This window comes from Nematolebias whitei, chromosome 16 (assembly GCF_014905685.2).
Source record: "Nematolebias whitei isolate Nwh7 chromosome 16, NemWhi1, whole genome shotgun sequence".
NCBI classification, from domain to species: domain Eukaryota; kingdom Metazoa; phylum Chordata; class Actinopteri; order Cyprinodontiformes; family Rivulidae; genus Nematolebias; species Nematolebias whitei.
The window spans coordinates 10,194,479-10,209,559 of record NC_056513.1 but is presented as its reverse complement, the minus strand read 5'-3'; the positions used below and the strand labels follow the sequence as shown (position 1 = coordinate 10,209,559).

Genomic DNA, 15,081 nt, shown 5'->3' with positions numbered 1-15,081 from the left:
GCAAAATCTCAGAATGAAAGTAACAGAGCTGCTCCAACATGCAGCCACCTTGAGCGGCGCAATTCTAGAACAATAACGTGTCATGTGCAATTGACAGAGTTGCATTGGGGCCCAAAAAATCAGACCTGGCTCCAGCCCGTAGCCATCATTTCCGAACTCCACCCGACCAAATAACAGTAATTACAGGTCCGACCCCCCCCCCCCCCCCCCCCCGACATTCTTAATTAAGCTTTGACTGCTTATTTAGTTATTTAGTGGACGCGTGCAACTAAGGCAGAAGATCGGAGCTGAGGGGTTTTTTGTCCTTTCATGGCCATCAAAGCACATTAAATTCCTGCTTCTGCCTGCATTCTGCATTATTCAGACATGGACCCTGCTCTGACATGTCTGCAGGATATTTTGGGATCACACCTGTTCGGGTCGTCGGCCGCGCACGTTCGCTGACACAATCAAAAACCCGACACAGACCTGGCCCACACATTAAGCACATTATTATGGCCCAGACCGGCCCTAATCCAGGTCGGGCGAGGCTGGGCTCTGGGTTCAGGTTAAATGAAAGCTCTAATTGACAAATGGGATCAGATTTTTGAGGGTAGAGTTGTTTTAGATCGTCTAATTTGAGCGTGGGCTCTCTTTGGACTAAGATGTTGGCTCGTTGATACATTCAAATTTAATTCTAGTTTTTCAGACGAAGGTAGTTCAAAGAGCCATCTACAACAGATAAGATATTAATTGTTCATATCCTTTCCACAAAACCCCACTTCAAAAGATCTGAGCTTTATGAGTTCTTCATTGAGACAGTATGGCCGCATGCAAAGAAGAAGAGATGAAATGAATCATCTTTAACCTTCAGTCTCATATGTAGCATAAAAAACATCTGTTACTTTTGTTGTTGTACATCCAGAACATACAGAACCTGTGCCTTTTATTTAGAATAATTTTATTGACGTATGAGCTGTGATTATTATATCGACTAATGTAACCGTGCTACAGTAAAAAAAGGTGAAAACCCAAAGAATATTGCATCATCCTAGCTTGAGACAAAACAAATTGTGTGTGAGACCTGCTACGTTGGCCTATTTCATTACCTCTAAAATATCTTATTGTTGCAAAATTGACACAAAAAGGGAAAAAATAAAATGTATGCTTTGTCTTGCTGGCTGTTCCTGTGCAAGTTTTGGGCCATGTGGCTGAACGGCATAAAGAAATGGTGCATTTAAGGACTACGTTTGATTCCACAGATCGATGCGTGCACCACCTCTCCTCTCCAGTAGCACACATCTGTACACAGGCACAAATAAAATATTACAGAGAACGCTGCTGGTTCTGTGATCTGTGTTGAGCAAAGGTTTCCCATTTAATTATCAATGTTTTTTTCTTTGTTTTTTTTACAGACACCCGTTTCTTGTGCAAGTCCGCCTCATAGTCATCAGTCTTTTATTTCAGTGTCATTTCTGCTTTTGTTGAGCATAAACTTTGGACTTGCACTACATTCATGTTGCCACACTTCTTTAAGACTATCAGACATCGTCTTGATGGATAAAATGCAAATGACAAGATTTATTTAATTTTTAACAGAAGGGAAAAAGGTTGTGCTCGTGTCACAAATGCTAAAAAAAACAATCATAAAATAGTGTTTTTTGTGACAGAAATGTTAGAAAGATCCACAAACGGGGATTTTGTCATCACTTGTGGACATCACCAATTTAGATGGTGACATCTTTATACCTTCTTTGTTTCTTTTCAGTCCATATGTGTTACGGAATACACTGGGATAAAAGAAAGTGTCTGATTTTAAATGTATTTGCTTTATGTTGATGAGTGAAATGTATATTTTTGTGCACATTATCCATGTATCATTTATCAGCACATGATCATAATCTGTACACATTTGCACAAAGCACTCTGTACATATGCCGTTGTGTTGTCACATATAATTTGTTTTTATACATGGGCATGTCAGATTTTGTCAGAAAACGATGGGCAAGATTTTATCAGATGGACTTCATGTGTGTCCGCTTGCGTAAGTGTGAGTTATATTTTATTCCTCTTTTTTCCCAATATGAGAAAAATAAATCTCAAATCAGACAACTGCAGAGTGTAATCGTGTGTGTGGGTCTGTGTGTATATATATATATATATATATATATATATATATAGATATATATATATATCTATATATAATGGGTTCATTTTAAACACGATTTGTGTACATTGTGTCTCATTTGGTAATGAAAATCTATTGCTGTCTTTACAGTGGATCACAAATATTTATATCACAACAATATCAGTAAGAGGGGATCTCTTATCAGCTGCCAGATCAATAGATTTTGGACTTTATAAGTATCAATTAGTATTTATTAATTGAACCAAATAACAGTTTTAATTATAAAACATCTAATTTCTCATGTCAGCAATGAATATGTTGTCACCAACTGATATGAAAATAAATCTCGAGTTAAAAACAAGGAAATAGATTATGTGCAGTATATTATGGAGTCTTGCTTTTGAAGCAGTGGTTTTCAACTGCTCCAGCTTCAGGACCATCAGCCATTAATGACAAACCGTGACCCCAGTCATGAAATGTTTTCAATGTTTCAAATTTATTGAATGAAAATTTGGTGCTGTTTGAACCTAGTAGAATGAAATATGCTAACACACATAAGAAAACAAGTTTAATGGTAAATCAGAATGAGGATGCTAAAGAAGGAAACGTTCACTTTTTGCAAAATTGACTGCATTTTAATTAAACTGAAACTCAAAACTTGGACATTTTCAACTTTTAGTTATTAGATTCAACAGTGCATTCATGCATGAAATGAAAAAAAGGACACCTACTGAGAAGTTTTTAAAAGACTCAATATCTAGCTTTTTCTCAGTACCCACTTTTTGTATATTTAACAGTGTTCTAAAATATTTAGTCACTTATTCAAACATACCTATAAGGCTGGCAAAAAAAAAAAAATGGTAATACGTTGAAATTATTATTTTTCTTAACTTTTAGTTGCGCGGGTAAAGCAACCCACTGAATTTGGTTTGAGGACCCACTTTTTGGTCTTGACCCATCAGTTGACAATCATTGCTTTAAAGCAGGGCTATTCAACTAAACTGCTCAGGGGGGCACAGTTTCAGAAAGCCAACATTTCGGACATCCAGCAAATTAAGTCATTATGTAAATAAACCAAGTATTACAATGATCTGCTACCTTATACATTTGTTTTATTGCATTGAATCATAAATGCAATAAACAGAACCCAAACCCACCCCCCCAAAAAAGTTTATTTTTTTATTTTTATGAACTTATGTTGGTCCGGACTGAAGTCATACGTGGGCCGGAAGTAGCCCGCGGGCCGCCCTTTGAATATCCCTGCTTTAACATGTAATACCTGTACTTGATTTAATAACAAACTGATGTAAAAAAAATTATCTTGCTAGTGTATGTAAATATTTCAAATATTTATCGTCGTATTTTTGCATTATTGTGTACTTTGTGCAGAGTGGCTGTAAAAATAAATAAAAAAATAAAATAAACTATTTTAAATTGGTGTGCGTCTGGTGGTGCGTGAGCGCCCCCAGCGGCTAAAAGGGGAAGTGTTTTTACGCAGGGCGTGATAGTGCGGCCCCTCCCCCTCCACCGTCGATCTGGAAAAGAAAAAAAAAACTTTTTTGTATCGAAGGAATCAACAGCCGCCATCTTGTCGTGGCTCGGAATTGGGATTTCGGTCCGACACTGGGTTTTACGTAGAAATATAGCGCCCTTGCTGGGATATGACAGCGTCCTTCTGTCAAAAACGGAATCTTAACGTCGCCTCGGAGACATTTTGTGCGAAAAAACCGTAATTGGATCGGTGGTCGTCGGGCAGAATAGCTCCGTACATCTGATTTCCCCTTCAGAGTGCGGCGATTTTCAGCCCCCTGTCGCCGCTCGGGAGCAGTATTGTTTACCGTGGGCAAGCGGGGAACCGATCGTGACATTCGAGGTGATTTGCAAAAATACGGCATTTTTGTGCAATTGTGCATTTTTCTGGCGCTTCGCGCGATTTTTTGCATGAAGAAATTTGACGTCACGTAGAATGGGTACTCTGAGCATTTAGAATTTACGACTTTTCTCCCGGAATGCTGCAATTCACCTGATTTGACTGGATTGACATCTTTTCGCTCAATATTTTACATGGGGACCCTTTTAGTTTGGGTTATTTAATGATGATAATGTGGGTGTTGGGTGTTGGATTATCATGGGGTGAATGGCGGTGGCGAAGCGGGGCGCTATTGCATCTTTTTTGAAAAACTGACTTAACAGCAAGGAGTTGCTAACAGTTAACAGGGCTGGTAGCAGGCAATTAGCCAGTTAGCTAACGTTAGCAGGCTGCCAACTTGCTAATGTGCTAACCGGGGAGTTTTGTGTTATTACAACAAAATCCCGCTCGTAAGGTAGTTCAATCTTACTACTTAAGTAACTAGTCCGATTAAAAAATATCCAACAATGGCTGAAAACCTGCTGGACGTCGGACCTCCCAGTTCCAAGCGGCCGAAGCTGAATTCACCTGCCCTATCAGCGTCTGATGGACAAGGTAAAGGCCTCAGCACCCACTCTGCATTAAAAAAAACATGAACATTTAAACCTTACAGGACCAGCTTTGGGTTGGTTATTATTAATCATTTTACCAACCATGCAGCACAATTTCAGGTTTTCCAGGTGAGTTTGATAAGCTGCTGGTTGTACACTATTTGCTTTGGTTTTCCTCTACGGTTGTGGTCTGGTTGTAACAGCACCTCACTATTAAGGCCAATGTTAGTTAGCTGCTTTATGTTGACGCTCTCTTATGGAGGAATGTGACCCATTCAATGTCCACAACCTATAGCACAATTATACAGTATGTTTTCAGTAGATACTGCACAGTTTAAGCCATTACAAACAAACAAAATTTTTTGTTGTTGCATTATTTACATTATTAAAGTTAGATTTTAGTATTTAAGTTGAATTGGCCTTGTTTGAATCTATGCATTTTATTCACACTTGTTGTTGTAAATCATATGTGTCAAATTCAAGGCCCAGGGGCCAAATGTTGCCCTCACTGACAACTTATCTGGCCCCCCAAGATGATATTTTAAACATAAAATACTTTTATCACTTTAATTGTTTTCAGTAATCTTTGATTATGATGTCAAAAGTGCAACAGAGAACGTCAAATGAGACCAATCAAACTCTTGTTGAGGAACCTGCGATCAAGAAACGATGTTGGGTATCTAACTTGAGTTAATGTAGATTCTAAAACAGGCCCTTAGTTTGAAAAAGGTTTTAATTTTGGCTCCACTTTGTAAGTGGGTTTGACACCCCTAATTGTTTATTAATGGTGCTCAGTGCAGCCACCAACCTTAAAATCATGAATACCATCTCATCTACTTTGCCACAGTTATCTATTCAGTTTCAAAGAAAATCCTAGTTTTTTTCCCCTTTGAATCAAGATACCAGCCAGTAATTTTCCTTTAACTAGATTAAAGCAAATAAAGTATTCCACACATTTTTACTAGATGATTGCATTTTCTAAGTTGTTTGTGGTTGTAATTTAGTCAAAGTAGTTTTCTAACTGCAACCAAACCTTGCCAGGGGGAGGGATGATAAAACTAACATAAGAAAAATGTAGAGCTGCTGTTCAGGAATTGCTTTCATCTCTTAGACTATCTGGGATATTATATCATCCCTGGGAAAACTCTAGTCGGTCAAAAGTGTGCTGGCTTGACTCCGTAGCTTCTGGTCAGGCACAGTTGTTTCCATCCCCCAATGTGCATCTTTGAAATGGTAGTAAATCACCTAAAACAAGCAACATTGGGTTTGTTTTCACATTAGTGAAAGTGTTTGAATTTGAAGGGTTAATGTACTGGTTAGGGGTTATCAGCCCTGATTTCCTTAATTTTGGGAAGTTGGAAATGGGCCGATAATTGCATGAGAAACCAATTTTACAGATTTTTTTTGTTGTTTTAACCACTGCAGCCAGATCTACTCTTGAACTGCCACAGAAAATCACACGTATGTTTCCTAAATAGTTTAGTTAATTAATTAAGAGTTGTTTTTGCTTTGTAACACCACAGTGGTTGTAGGTTGAAAATCACTTAATTGCCTTGAAAAATAATATTACAGATCTAAGTAGGGATGGGGCTGATCCGGTATCGGCCTACGATACTAGCATAATGTACGTATCGGATTTTTCCGATCCAACCTGCAGAGATTTCCGATCCATTATTCATGTTGGCTTCACACTATGAAATGGATTTCCTGAACGGAGGCGTGTTTCATTAACCCAGAGTAATAAGACCCACCTCACATTCAGGAAATCCATTTCATAGTTTTCAGTCAGCTAACAACACTGTGGCTAACAGCTAACCAACTTTTCATTGAAACATGTCCGCTGTGTGGAAGTATTTTACACTAAACATCGCAAGACAGCAACGTGCAATGTCTGCAGAGCCATAGCACCACATTAAACTGCGGTAAAGGTAGTTTTACGCTGGACTTTCAAGCTCCGTGGCTTCAGCGGGTCGCTACTCTTGCTCAACCCAAAACAGGCAACTCGACCTCGGCCAGCCGCGTCCAATTTGCCCATCTCTGAGGAGGGGCAGACTGAGCGAGCTGACCGAAGTCAGGCTGCCTGCTGCAGATTGAACAAGAAGAAGACACCGCTGAAGCCCCGGAGCTCGAATGTTTACAGAGAAGTTGCTAAACTTCATCGTAATTAATGACCAACCGCTATCAGCTGTAGAAAACGAAGGATTTCACAGCTTGATACTTGCAGCCAAGATATAGTTTACCCTCCAGGAGATATTTATCTGTACAACAATAGACAATCATAAAAAGCATATGAATTGAAAATTACAAGAAAATTATATATATTAAAAAGAGAAATAAAAACAGCTACATTATAAAGCGATGTAAAATACTAAAAGCAGAAACAAGTCTGTTGGTTTATGCCATGAACTAGCATATGTTTAAAGCCATTTAGTATTTTATTTTAATTTATTCATTCATTTAAAAGAAACAAATAAACAACAAATTCATCAAAAAGAAAATATTGAATGAAAAGAGTGCAGAAAGAAGAAAAAAAATTCTTATCTACCCCTTATTTTAAAAAACATATATAAAATAACTTTAAACAATCGCTTAAATTCATCACTTTAATGTCCACTTTAAAGCTAGGAATAAAAAAAACATGTTTTGTGTTAGCAGAATTTAATTCTAACTAATAATTTAATTCTAATAAAAAAGGTGGATCTGTGCATCCCTAGATCTAAGCTCATACCAGATATATTGGGGTTAACTTGTATTGTACTGGTAAACAGTAAACAAATTGTTGTTCTAAAGCTAAAGTCTGCTGAACGTCTCTAATGATGTGTGTTTCAAAGTCTGAATTGACATCGTGAGCAACTACGTATTGTAAGTTATTAAAATGTATTAATGTTTTTGTTATGCATTACTCTCCTTTACTGTTTCGACATCTACCTATAAAATTTTAAAACCAAGTTACCAGGTTGTACAAACCTCATTTTATCCACTGTTACACTTGATTCACATGTTCATACTCCCCAGTGACGGTATTTAAAATATATATATCAGTTATGAACCTAAAGTTATTTTTTAACACCAAGTTGCATGGAACAAATTTCTACATTTTCCTAAAAAAAAAAAATCTTGTTCCATTATTATAACATAACGGTAGCCCTCACCCCGATAGTCGCTTTGAAAAACTGGTCATGACCCACATCAAAACAACCATCAACATCGAGGACTCTCACCAGTACGCATACCGTGAGAACCGATCAACAGAGGACGCCATCTCCTCTGTGGTCCACATTGCTCTCACCCACCTGGAGCAGAAGGACTCCTACATCCATATGCTCTTTGTGGACTTCACGTCTGCCTTCAACACCATGATCCCCCAAACCTTGATGAACAAACTATTCTCACTAGGACTAAGCCCCTCCATTTGCAACTGGGTCCTAGACTTCTTAACAAACAGACCACAACTTCTTCATCATAACCCTCAGTACTGGCTCCCCTCAGGGATGTGTGCTGAGCCCTAGCCCCCTCCTGTTCACTCTACTCACGTATGATTATGCAGCTTCCCATCCAGGCTGTCATATTGTAAAGTTTGCAGATGATACAGCAGTGGTGGGATGCACAAACAATGATGAGTCCAGCTACAGGCAGGAGGTGGAACACCTGGAGAGCTGGTGCAAAGGGAATAACCTTCACATCAATGTGAAGAAGACGAAGGAGATGGTCGTGGACTTCAGAAGGAACAAACCCACCTAACACCCCCCTCGAACATAAGAGGATCTGTGGTAGAAGTGGTCTCCAGCTAGAAGTATTTGGGTGTGCACCTGAATGACAACCTCAGCTGGGGCAACAACACCACCAGCCTGATCAAGAAAGCTCATCAGAGACTCTACTTCCTCAGGCGGCTGAGACGAGCTGGTCTGGGAAGCTCTGTCCACACCTCCTTCTACAGGTGTGCAGTGGAGAGCATCCTGTGCTCCAGCATCAGCGTGTGGCATGGAGGCTGCACAGCTGCAGAAAGAAAAGCTTTGCAGAGAGTAGTGAAGGCTGCACAGAAGTCTGTCGGAGTCAGCCTCCCCACCATCACAGACATCTACACCTCTAGATGCAGGAAGAGAGCCACTTGCTTCATGAAGGACTCCACTCACCCAGCACACACACTTTTTTCTCGCTCCCCTCAGGAAGGAGGTTAAGGAGCATTAAGTGTAGAACCACTAGACTGAGGAACAGCTTCTACCTGAGGCTGTTAGACTCATGAATATGTAACCAGAATAATCACTGTGAAAAATCATGTCACTGCTGATCTGTTTCATGTTGCTGTGTTCATGCGTGCTCATCTGCTCACACAGACTCATGTTCGTGCTGCTGTTCAGCATATTGTTTGTTTTTATGCTATTAGTGCTTAGCATATTTTTAGCTGTTTTTCTTAGTTCATAATCTTAGTTCATATCAGAACTTATTACTGTTTTTCTTTTACATTTTATTGTTGGATGTAACTGGAACCCTGTGTACATAATTTTGTTGACAATAAAGAATATCTGTGTACCTAAGAAACATTACACTAAATAATTTATTTTTCTAACCTAATATGTTTGGATTTTTTTTTTTTCATTCAAGTATTTTAATTCATTTATCTGCAACATGACATTAAACTATCTGTAACATGTAACCATTTGAAAACCTCTTAAGTAATGCGCTTATACAATACTGTTTCGGCTGATTCAAGTAGTGATGTAGGGTGATTTTCAAATATTCAGTTTTTATTAAATTGACAAAATAAAAAAAAGAAAGTATTGCACACGTCAAAGCTTTTTGCGTTATTTTTTGCACCTAGTTGTGACCTATTAAATTGTTTTTAAACCACCTGGATGCTTTTCCCAAATGAGGTGCTTTTATGACACACCCAATAAGCCTACAAATTTTACACTGTTTTCATCCATGTGATTGAATTGGCTGTCTGGTTTGTTTTCAACCTTTTTAATGACAGCATCTTGTGCTTGTTTTCCACTGGGACCACATTGTGTTTGCACATCTGCGAACTGACTTTTTCTTCGACTTCTCCGTTTTCCTTTCTTACATCAAAATTTCAGTTATTAGTGGACTTTCTCTTGTATAGATTGGAGAAATGCAAATTGATAAATGAAATTTGTTTTATGACGTGTCGTCTTCAACTGTATTGGCAGCTGTAGTAACAGCCCGTGTATCTAATCCCATTCATGTCTTATAGCATTGCTGTCTTGTTGGGGCATTAAAACATAATTGGCAGCAACCATAATATTGATTCCAAAATAGATAAAAGTTTACAGCCTTTTTAACATCTGAATCAAGTTTGATTTATGAAGGTATTAAATGTTACCAGATGGTACTGCTTCAACATGGAAAAAAAAACCTCACAAAATTATGTTGTTAAACTCGGTGTCATACTCATTTTATTTTTCTGATGAAAGGCATTGCTTGTTTATAGTGATTATGGTATGTATTTAGAATTTACCACTAGCTTAATCATTGAATAATGCTGCCAGTAATAACATTACCGTGCAGTGATATATATTAGCAGAATAATTTGAGAGCCCCTCCTAATGTAAACACTGAATCAAAACAAAATCTTGTGCTGGAGGTAGGACTGTTGATATGCCTCTAGATTGGCAATGGAGGTGGTCACAAAGTAAAATCGATGTGTATGTGTTAAATGGGAAATGCTACAAAGTTACAAATGGACTTTTTGTAATCAACCTGATTTTTCTATATAGGTTTGTTATCAATCAGAGAGTAATTTGCCTGTATGTATTACCACGTTTGTGCTGCTCGACTTGGGATTTTATTGCACTGATGCGCTCATCTCATCTGGGTTTTTGTCATCTGGAGTGCGTGTGAGAGGAGCGTAGCGTTACGATAGTGGCTCCAGTTGTCAACGTGATGGTGGGGAGATAAAGTGCAGTGCTATGTGTTGTCATCATCGTATGTTCCCATACAAAGATGAAATTGTCTTTCTGCATTTAACCCAGCGAAGCACTACGTTTGTATTGCGTGCTGTTTAGAGTATGAGCTGAGCTGCTAATTTCTGCTCCCTGTCCGGAAGTGGCAGAACAGAGTGGAGGGTGGGGGATTTGGTAGACTGGGCACCCTCCTTGGTTAATGGTAGGGTAAACACTGCATCATGCTAGCTCCAGTGTTTCTGCCTGGATTACTTTCCTTGGGAGGGCGCTTGTCTCGTCTTATGGTACTAATGCTAGGTCTGAGCTGAGCTGCTACAATCTCTGCTCTCTGGCCAGAAGCGGGGTGCTCTGTTCTGTTGACGGGTGGAGCACCCTTCTTGGATAATTGTAGGGGAACACTTAAGCCCCCGGTATACTCCCGCATACGTCCGTATGCAGAGGTACGCACGTACCTCCGCAGGGCATGTCTGCGGAGGTACGTGTATGTCAAAGCTCAATTTTTGCGAACACTTACACGGTGTCGCACAATAAACTGCCCGGCGACGGACTGTTTTGTATGCGACACCAATGTATTAAATTCCCCTTCTTCATCCCTGATCTGGCCTTTTCTTTTGTTTGTTTTTGCCAAGTGGCAAGCGATCTCTTGCTCCTCTGTTAATGTCATGACTGAAATTGTGAGAAATGAAGGAATTTGTCACAAGCGAATTAAACTCAGGTCCAGCATGGCTGCAGGAGTGTCTGGAGATTTCCTGTTGGGCTGATCTGATGTTTGGGCTGCAGGGCCAGCGCTCCCAGTTTGTTTGTTTTTTAGAACTTATTATTAACAACATAGAAACACAGAATGCGGCTGAGGCTTCCAGCTCTTGTTTTTTTTTTGTTTTTTGTTTTTTTTTACTGTCAGTAGGCGTGTCAGCAAATGCATCACTCATCACTGACTGACCTAATGCAAAGTTGATTTTTATGCAAAAATGCAAGTTTCAGATTGCGACTCATTACTAGCAGATACTTCTTAAATGACTAATCTGCTTTAGACAAAATATATATTTTTAAGATCACTGAATCGAATGATGATTGTTGAGACTCTGGGTTAGTGCCATAAGTTCATCCATGTAGCTACTGGTTAAGTAAGATGAACTGAGAAGACTAAGGGAATGAAAGATGGAAGGTCCCTTGAGCCTAAAACAAACTCCCTTCACATGGAGCACCTACACGCTTGATGCTGGGCAACAGACAGCAAGCTAGCACAGCAGATGTAAGCAGCAAAGCTGTGTTTACTCAGGGAAATGTGTAGGCCTGATGACCTGATTAAAAATAATGCCGGCTGAATCTTAATGAAGACATCCAGCAGTAGCAGTAGATGACTGAAATGCTCAAACATGTTATCTCGTTTACTATGATGACTAGTACCATATTGTTTACTGCGACCTGGGATTTTTTTTTTCCTAATTGTTAATTTAGCAGGCACTTTTAATCATAGCAACATTCTTTTTGATAGAGAATAACATAGCCTAAAGTGATCTTAGAACGGAACTTTGAGCAAATATAATTGTAAAAAAAAGTGCTCACTATGTGAAAGTCCAGTTTAGTAATAAAGGAATTTAATAACATATTTTATCACTAAAATAAATCATAAAATACATTACAGCATTGATCAACATAACAAATGTTACCTTGTATTGTATCTACATGCATCGCAAATTACAACTTAATTGTAGCAAGTAAACTACAATATCTTTAAATGCATTTGTGAACATGCTTGCCAATTATAGGTCTCACACAGTAAGCTGCACACAAATTTCTCAACTGTTTAGGTAGCAGTTGGAGGGTAAATGGAAAACCTCAATCCGTATATTACTGAGTAGTGAAATGAGCTGCAAATATAAATCTGTAGAACATTGTTTTTAGTAGCTTCTAACATCTCTTTTGCTTCCCCTAATTGCATTTTTGTGAAGTAGGGTTAAAGATTAAACCAAAAACAACCACTGGTAGTAAAGTTGGAAATAGAGCAATAAATGAAGTACTGTATACTAGGACACCTCCCAAATTGGTCATTGATCCCATCAGTTGGGCAAGCGACAAAAGAAGGGATTTCTTGTTTATGCACAGCAATAATGGAACCACCGGTACTTGCTTTTTTACTTTGTCCTAATCATTTTATCTCAACCAAGTAATGCCTCACTAGGCTCTCAGCATGATGCTCACACCTCAGGGTGGTGTGACAGAAATATGCCTCCACCACACAACAGGAATCCTGTGCTGCAAAAATTTCTGTGTTGCCTGTCAGATAGAGGTGATGCTCTTGTTTTTGGCTCCATGGTCTTTTCTATGACGAGACTGTGCTACACCATGGCACCTTTTTTGTTGTTGTCAAAAATCATAGTTCTAAGCCTTCTTCTGAGGTCCTTAGAAATCTCTCTTGTTCATGCCATGATGTACTTCCACTTCCACAGACTTGGATAGATCCTTGTTCTTTAAATCAAACGGTGTCCACCCACCTGATAGTCATCCCATTGATTGAAAACTCCTGACTCTTAAGTTCACCTTAAAATTAACTGCTAATCCTAGAGGTTCACACTCACAAATACGTTATATTGGATCCATCCATCCATTATCTTTACCCACTTCTTCCTTTTCGGGTCACGGGGGTCACTGGTGCCCATGTCCAGCTATCACCATGCGAGAGGCGGGGGACACCCTGGACAGGTCTCCAGTTCATCACATGGACACATAAATACAAATGAGACAAACAACCATTCACTCTCACCTAGGGACAATTTAAAGTTGCTAATCAGTCTAACATGCATGTTTTTGGTCTGTGGGAGGAAACTGGAGTACCTGGAGAAAACCCACGCATGCACGGAGAGAACATGCAAACTCCACCCATAAAGGCCCCGGACCGGGATTTGAACCGAGGCAACCTGCTTGCTGAGAGGCAGCAGCTCTACCAACTGTGCCACTACGCTGCCCTAATATTGGATAATTTTCCTCAATAAGTAAATGACCAAGTATAATTTCCTACAGGATCAATAAAGTTCTATTTTATAATATTTTGGTCTAATTTGTTTTACGAGGTTCTTTTTATCTACTCTTAGGACATATTTATGCCGAAATATAGGAAATTCTAAAGTGTTCATAAACTTTGAAACACCACAATTTTGACCTCAGGTATTAGTAACTGAGTTTTCTAACCCACACTGAAACCTATATAAACAAATATGGACTAATTAGATGAAACGGGGTAATGTTTTACTTCTTGCTGTTAAACATTGTTGATATTAATATCATTTTAAGTTCGCTCAAAATTTAATTATGTATGTTTCTTTCTGTTCCCTCAAACTTGTCATAGATCTGGGTTCTCTGACCTGGGATGATTTGGAGAATGACCTTCCAGATGAGTTGATCCCTAATGGAGGTGATATGAGCCTGATTGGTGGTGGGATTCCTTCAAACGGTGGAGCAGCACCTGGAGGTGGTGGTCCAGGTGGCACCCCAGCAGGACTTGGAGCGTCTGTTGTCCAAGATGCAGCTGCCAAGCATAAGCAGCTCTCAGAGCTTCTTCGGCCCTCTGGTACTGGGCTCAGTTCATCAAGTCCTCAACCTGGTAGTATAGGATCGCAGCTGGGAACTCCATTGGGCAAAAGCCCCCTTGGTCAGGCCTCTCCAAACAGCCACTCATCCCCCCAAGCCCAAAAACCAGGAACACCGACTGGAATAGCAGCACAGAACAGTAATAACTCTGCTGCTATGGGTCTGAGCTCAACAGGATTCAACCAGGCTATGATTAACAATAGCCAGGGTCATGCTGGACTACTAGCTCAGGGTGGGCAACCTCAACCTGGGCAGGTGATGAATGGTGGTCTTGTATCTGGAACTGGAAGGGGACGGGGTAATGGGGTGGCAGGTATGCAGTATCAAGGATCGACTATTCAGGGAACTGCACCAGGATCAGGAGGATCTGGAAGTGGATTGTTAGAGACACTTACCCCAGGAGGACAGCAGATGGGAACTCATGCCACCCTCAGCGCAGCCCAGCAAGCAGGCAATATGAGCAAGGTGAGTCATACTCCTACTCCCAAATAATAATGTTAGCATGTGCATGTCTTGAGTTGACAAGATATTCAGCCACACATGTCTTTGGCAATAATTTGTTATTGAATTTAATAGTCATTCATATTATTTTTGTAACATGCTGTGGGTGGAAACTTGTAATACTGGGCACAATTTAATGTGATTCGGTTAAAAACTCTGGATTTTGGCAGTCAAAACTTTAATCAGCTTGTTGACTGTTTTTTTTTCATCTATGCACAGTGAGGCATTTTCTTCCAATGGTCTCTAAAATGGATCTTGACCATCAGCGTTCAACCAAATTTTACGGTTTTCAGAAAAATTCTCAACTCAGTTTGATGCATACTCTGTCCTGGGTGACAGTCTGAGAGTTGCTGCAATACAAGGAAAAGTCTCATGTTTGTAGTTGACTGTTTTCTATCACCATGTTTTGCTTGCCGTAACACACTGAAACACCCATTGATCCAGTTCACTATATATATATATATATAGATAATTATACGCACATAAGATCAGACGTAGTAAGAT

At 39.5% G+C, this 15,081-nt stretch overlaps 1 protein-coding gene across 8 annotated transcripts in view; it reads left to right on the top strand.

Annotated features, from left to right (window-relative positions):
* Positions 1-4,351: 4,351 nt before the first annotated feature.
* crebbpa (CREB binding protein a) overlaps positions 4,352-15,081 on the top strand; it is a 39,868-nt gene continuing 29,138 nt past the window's right edge. For all 8 annotated transcript variants that reach the window (XM_037689663.1, XM_037689658.1, XM_037689661.1 and 5 more), the window contains exons 1-2: positions 4,352-4,571; positions 13,835-14,541. In XM_037689663.1, the coding sequence (XP_037545591.1) occupies positions 4,484-4,571; positions 13,835-14,541 (795 nt within the window). In that variant the 5' untranslated portion in view covers positions 4,352-4,483. The remainder of the gene's footprint in view (positions 4,572-13,834; positions 14,542-15,081) is intronic.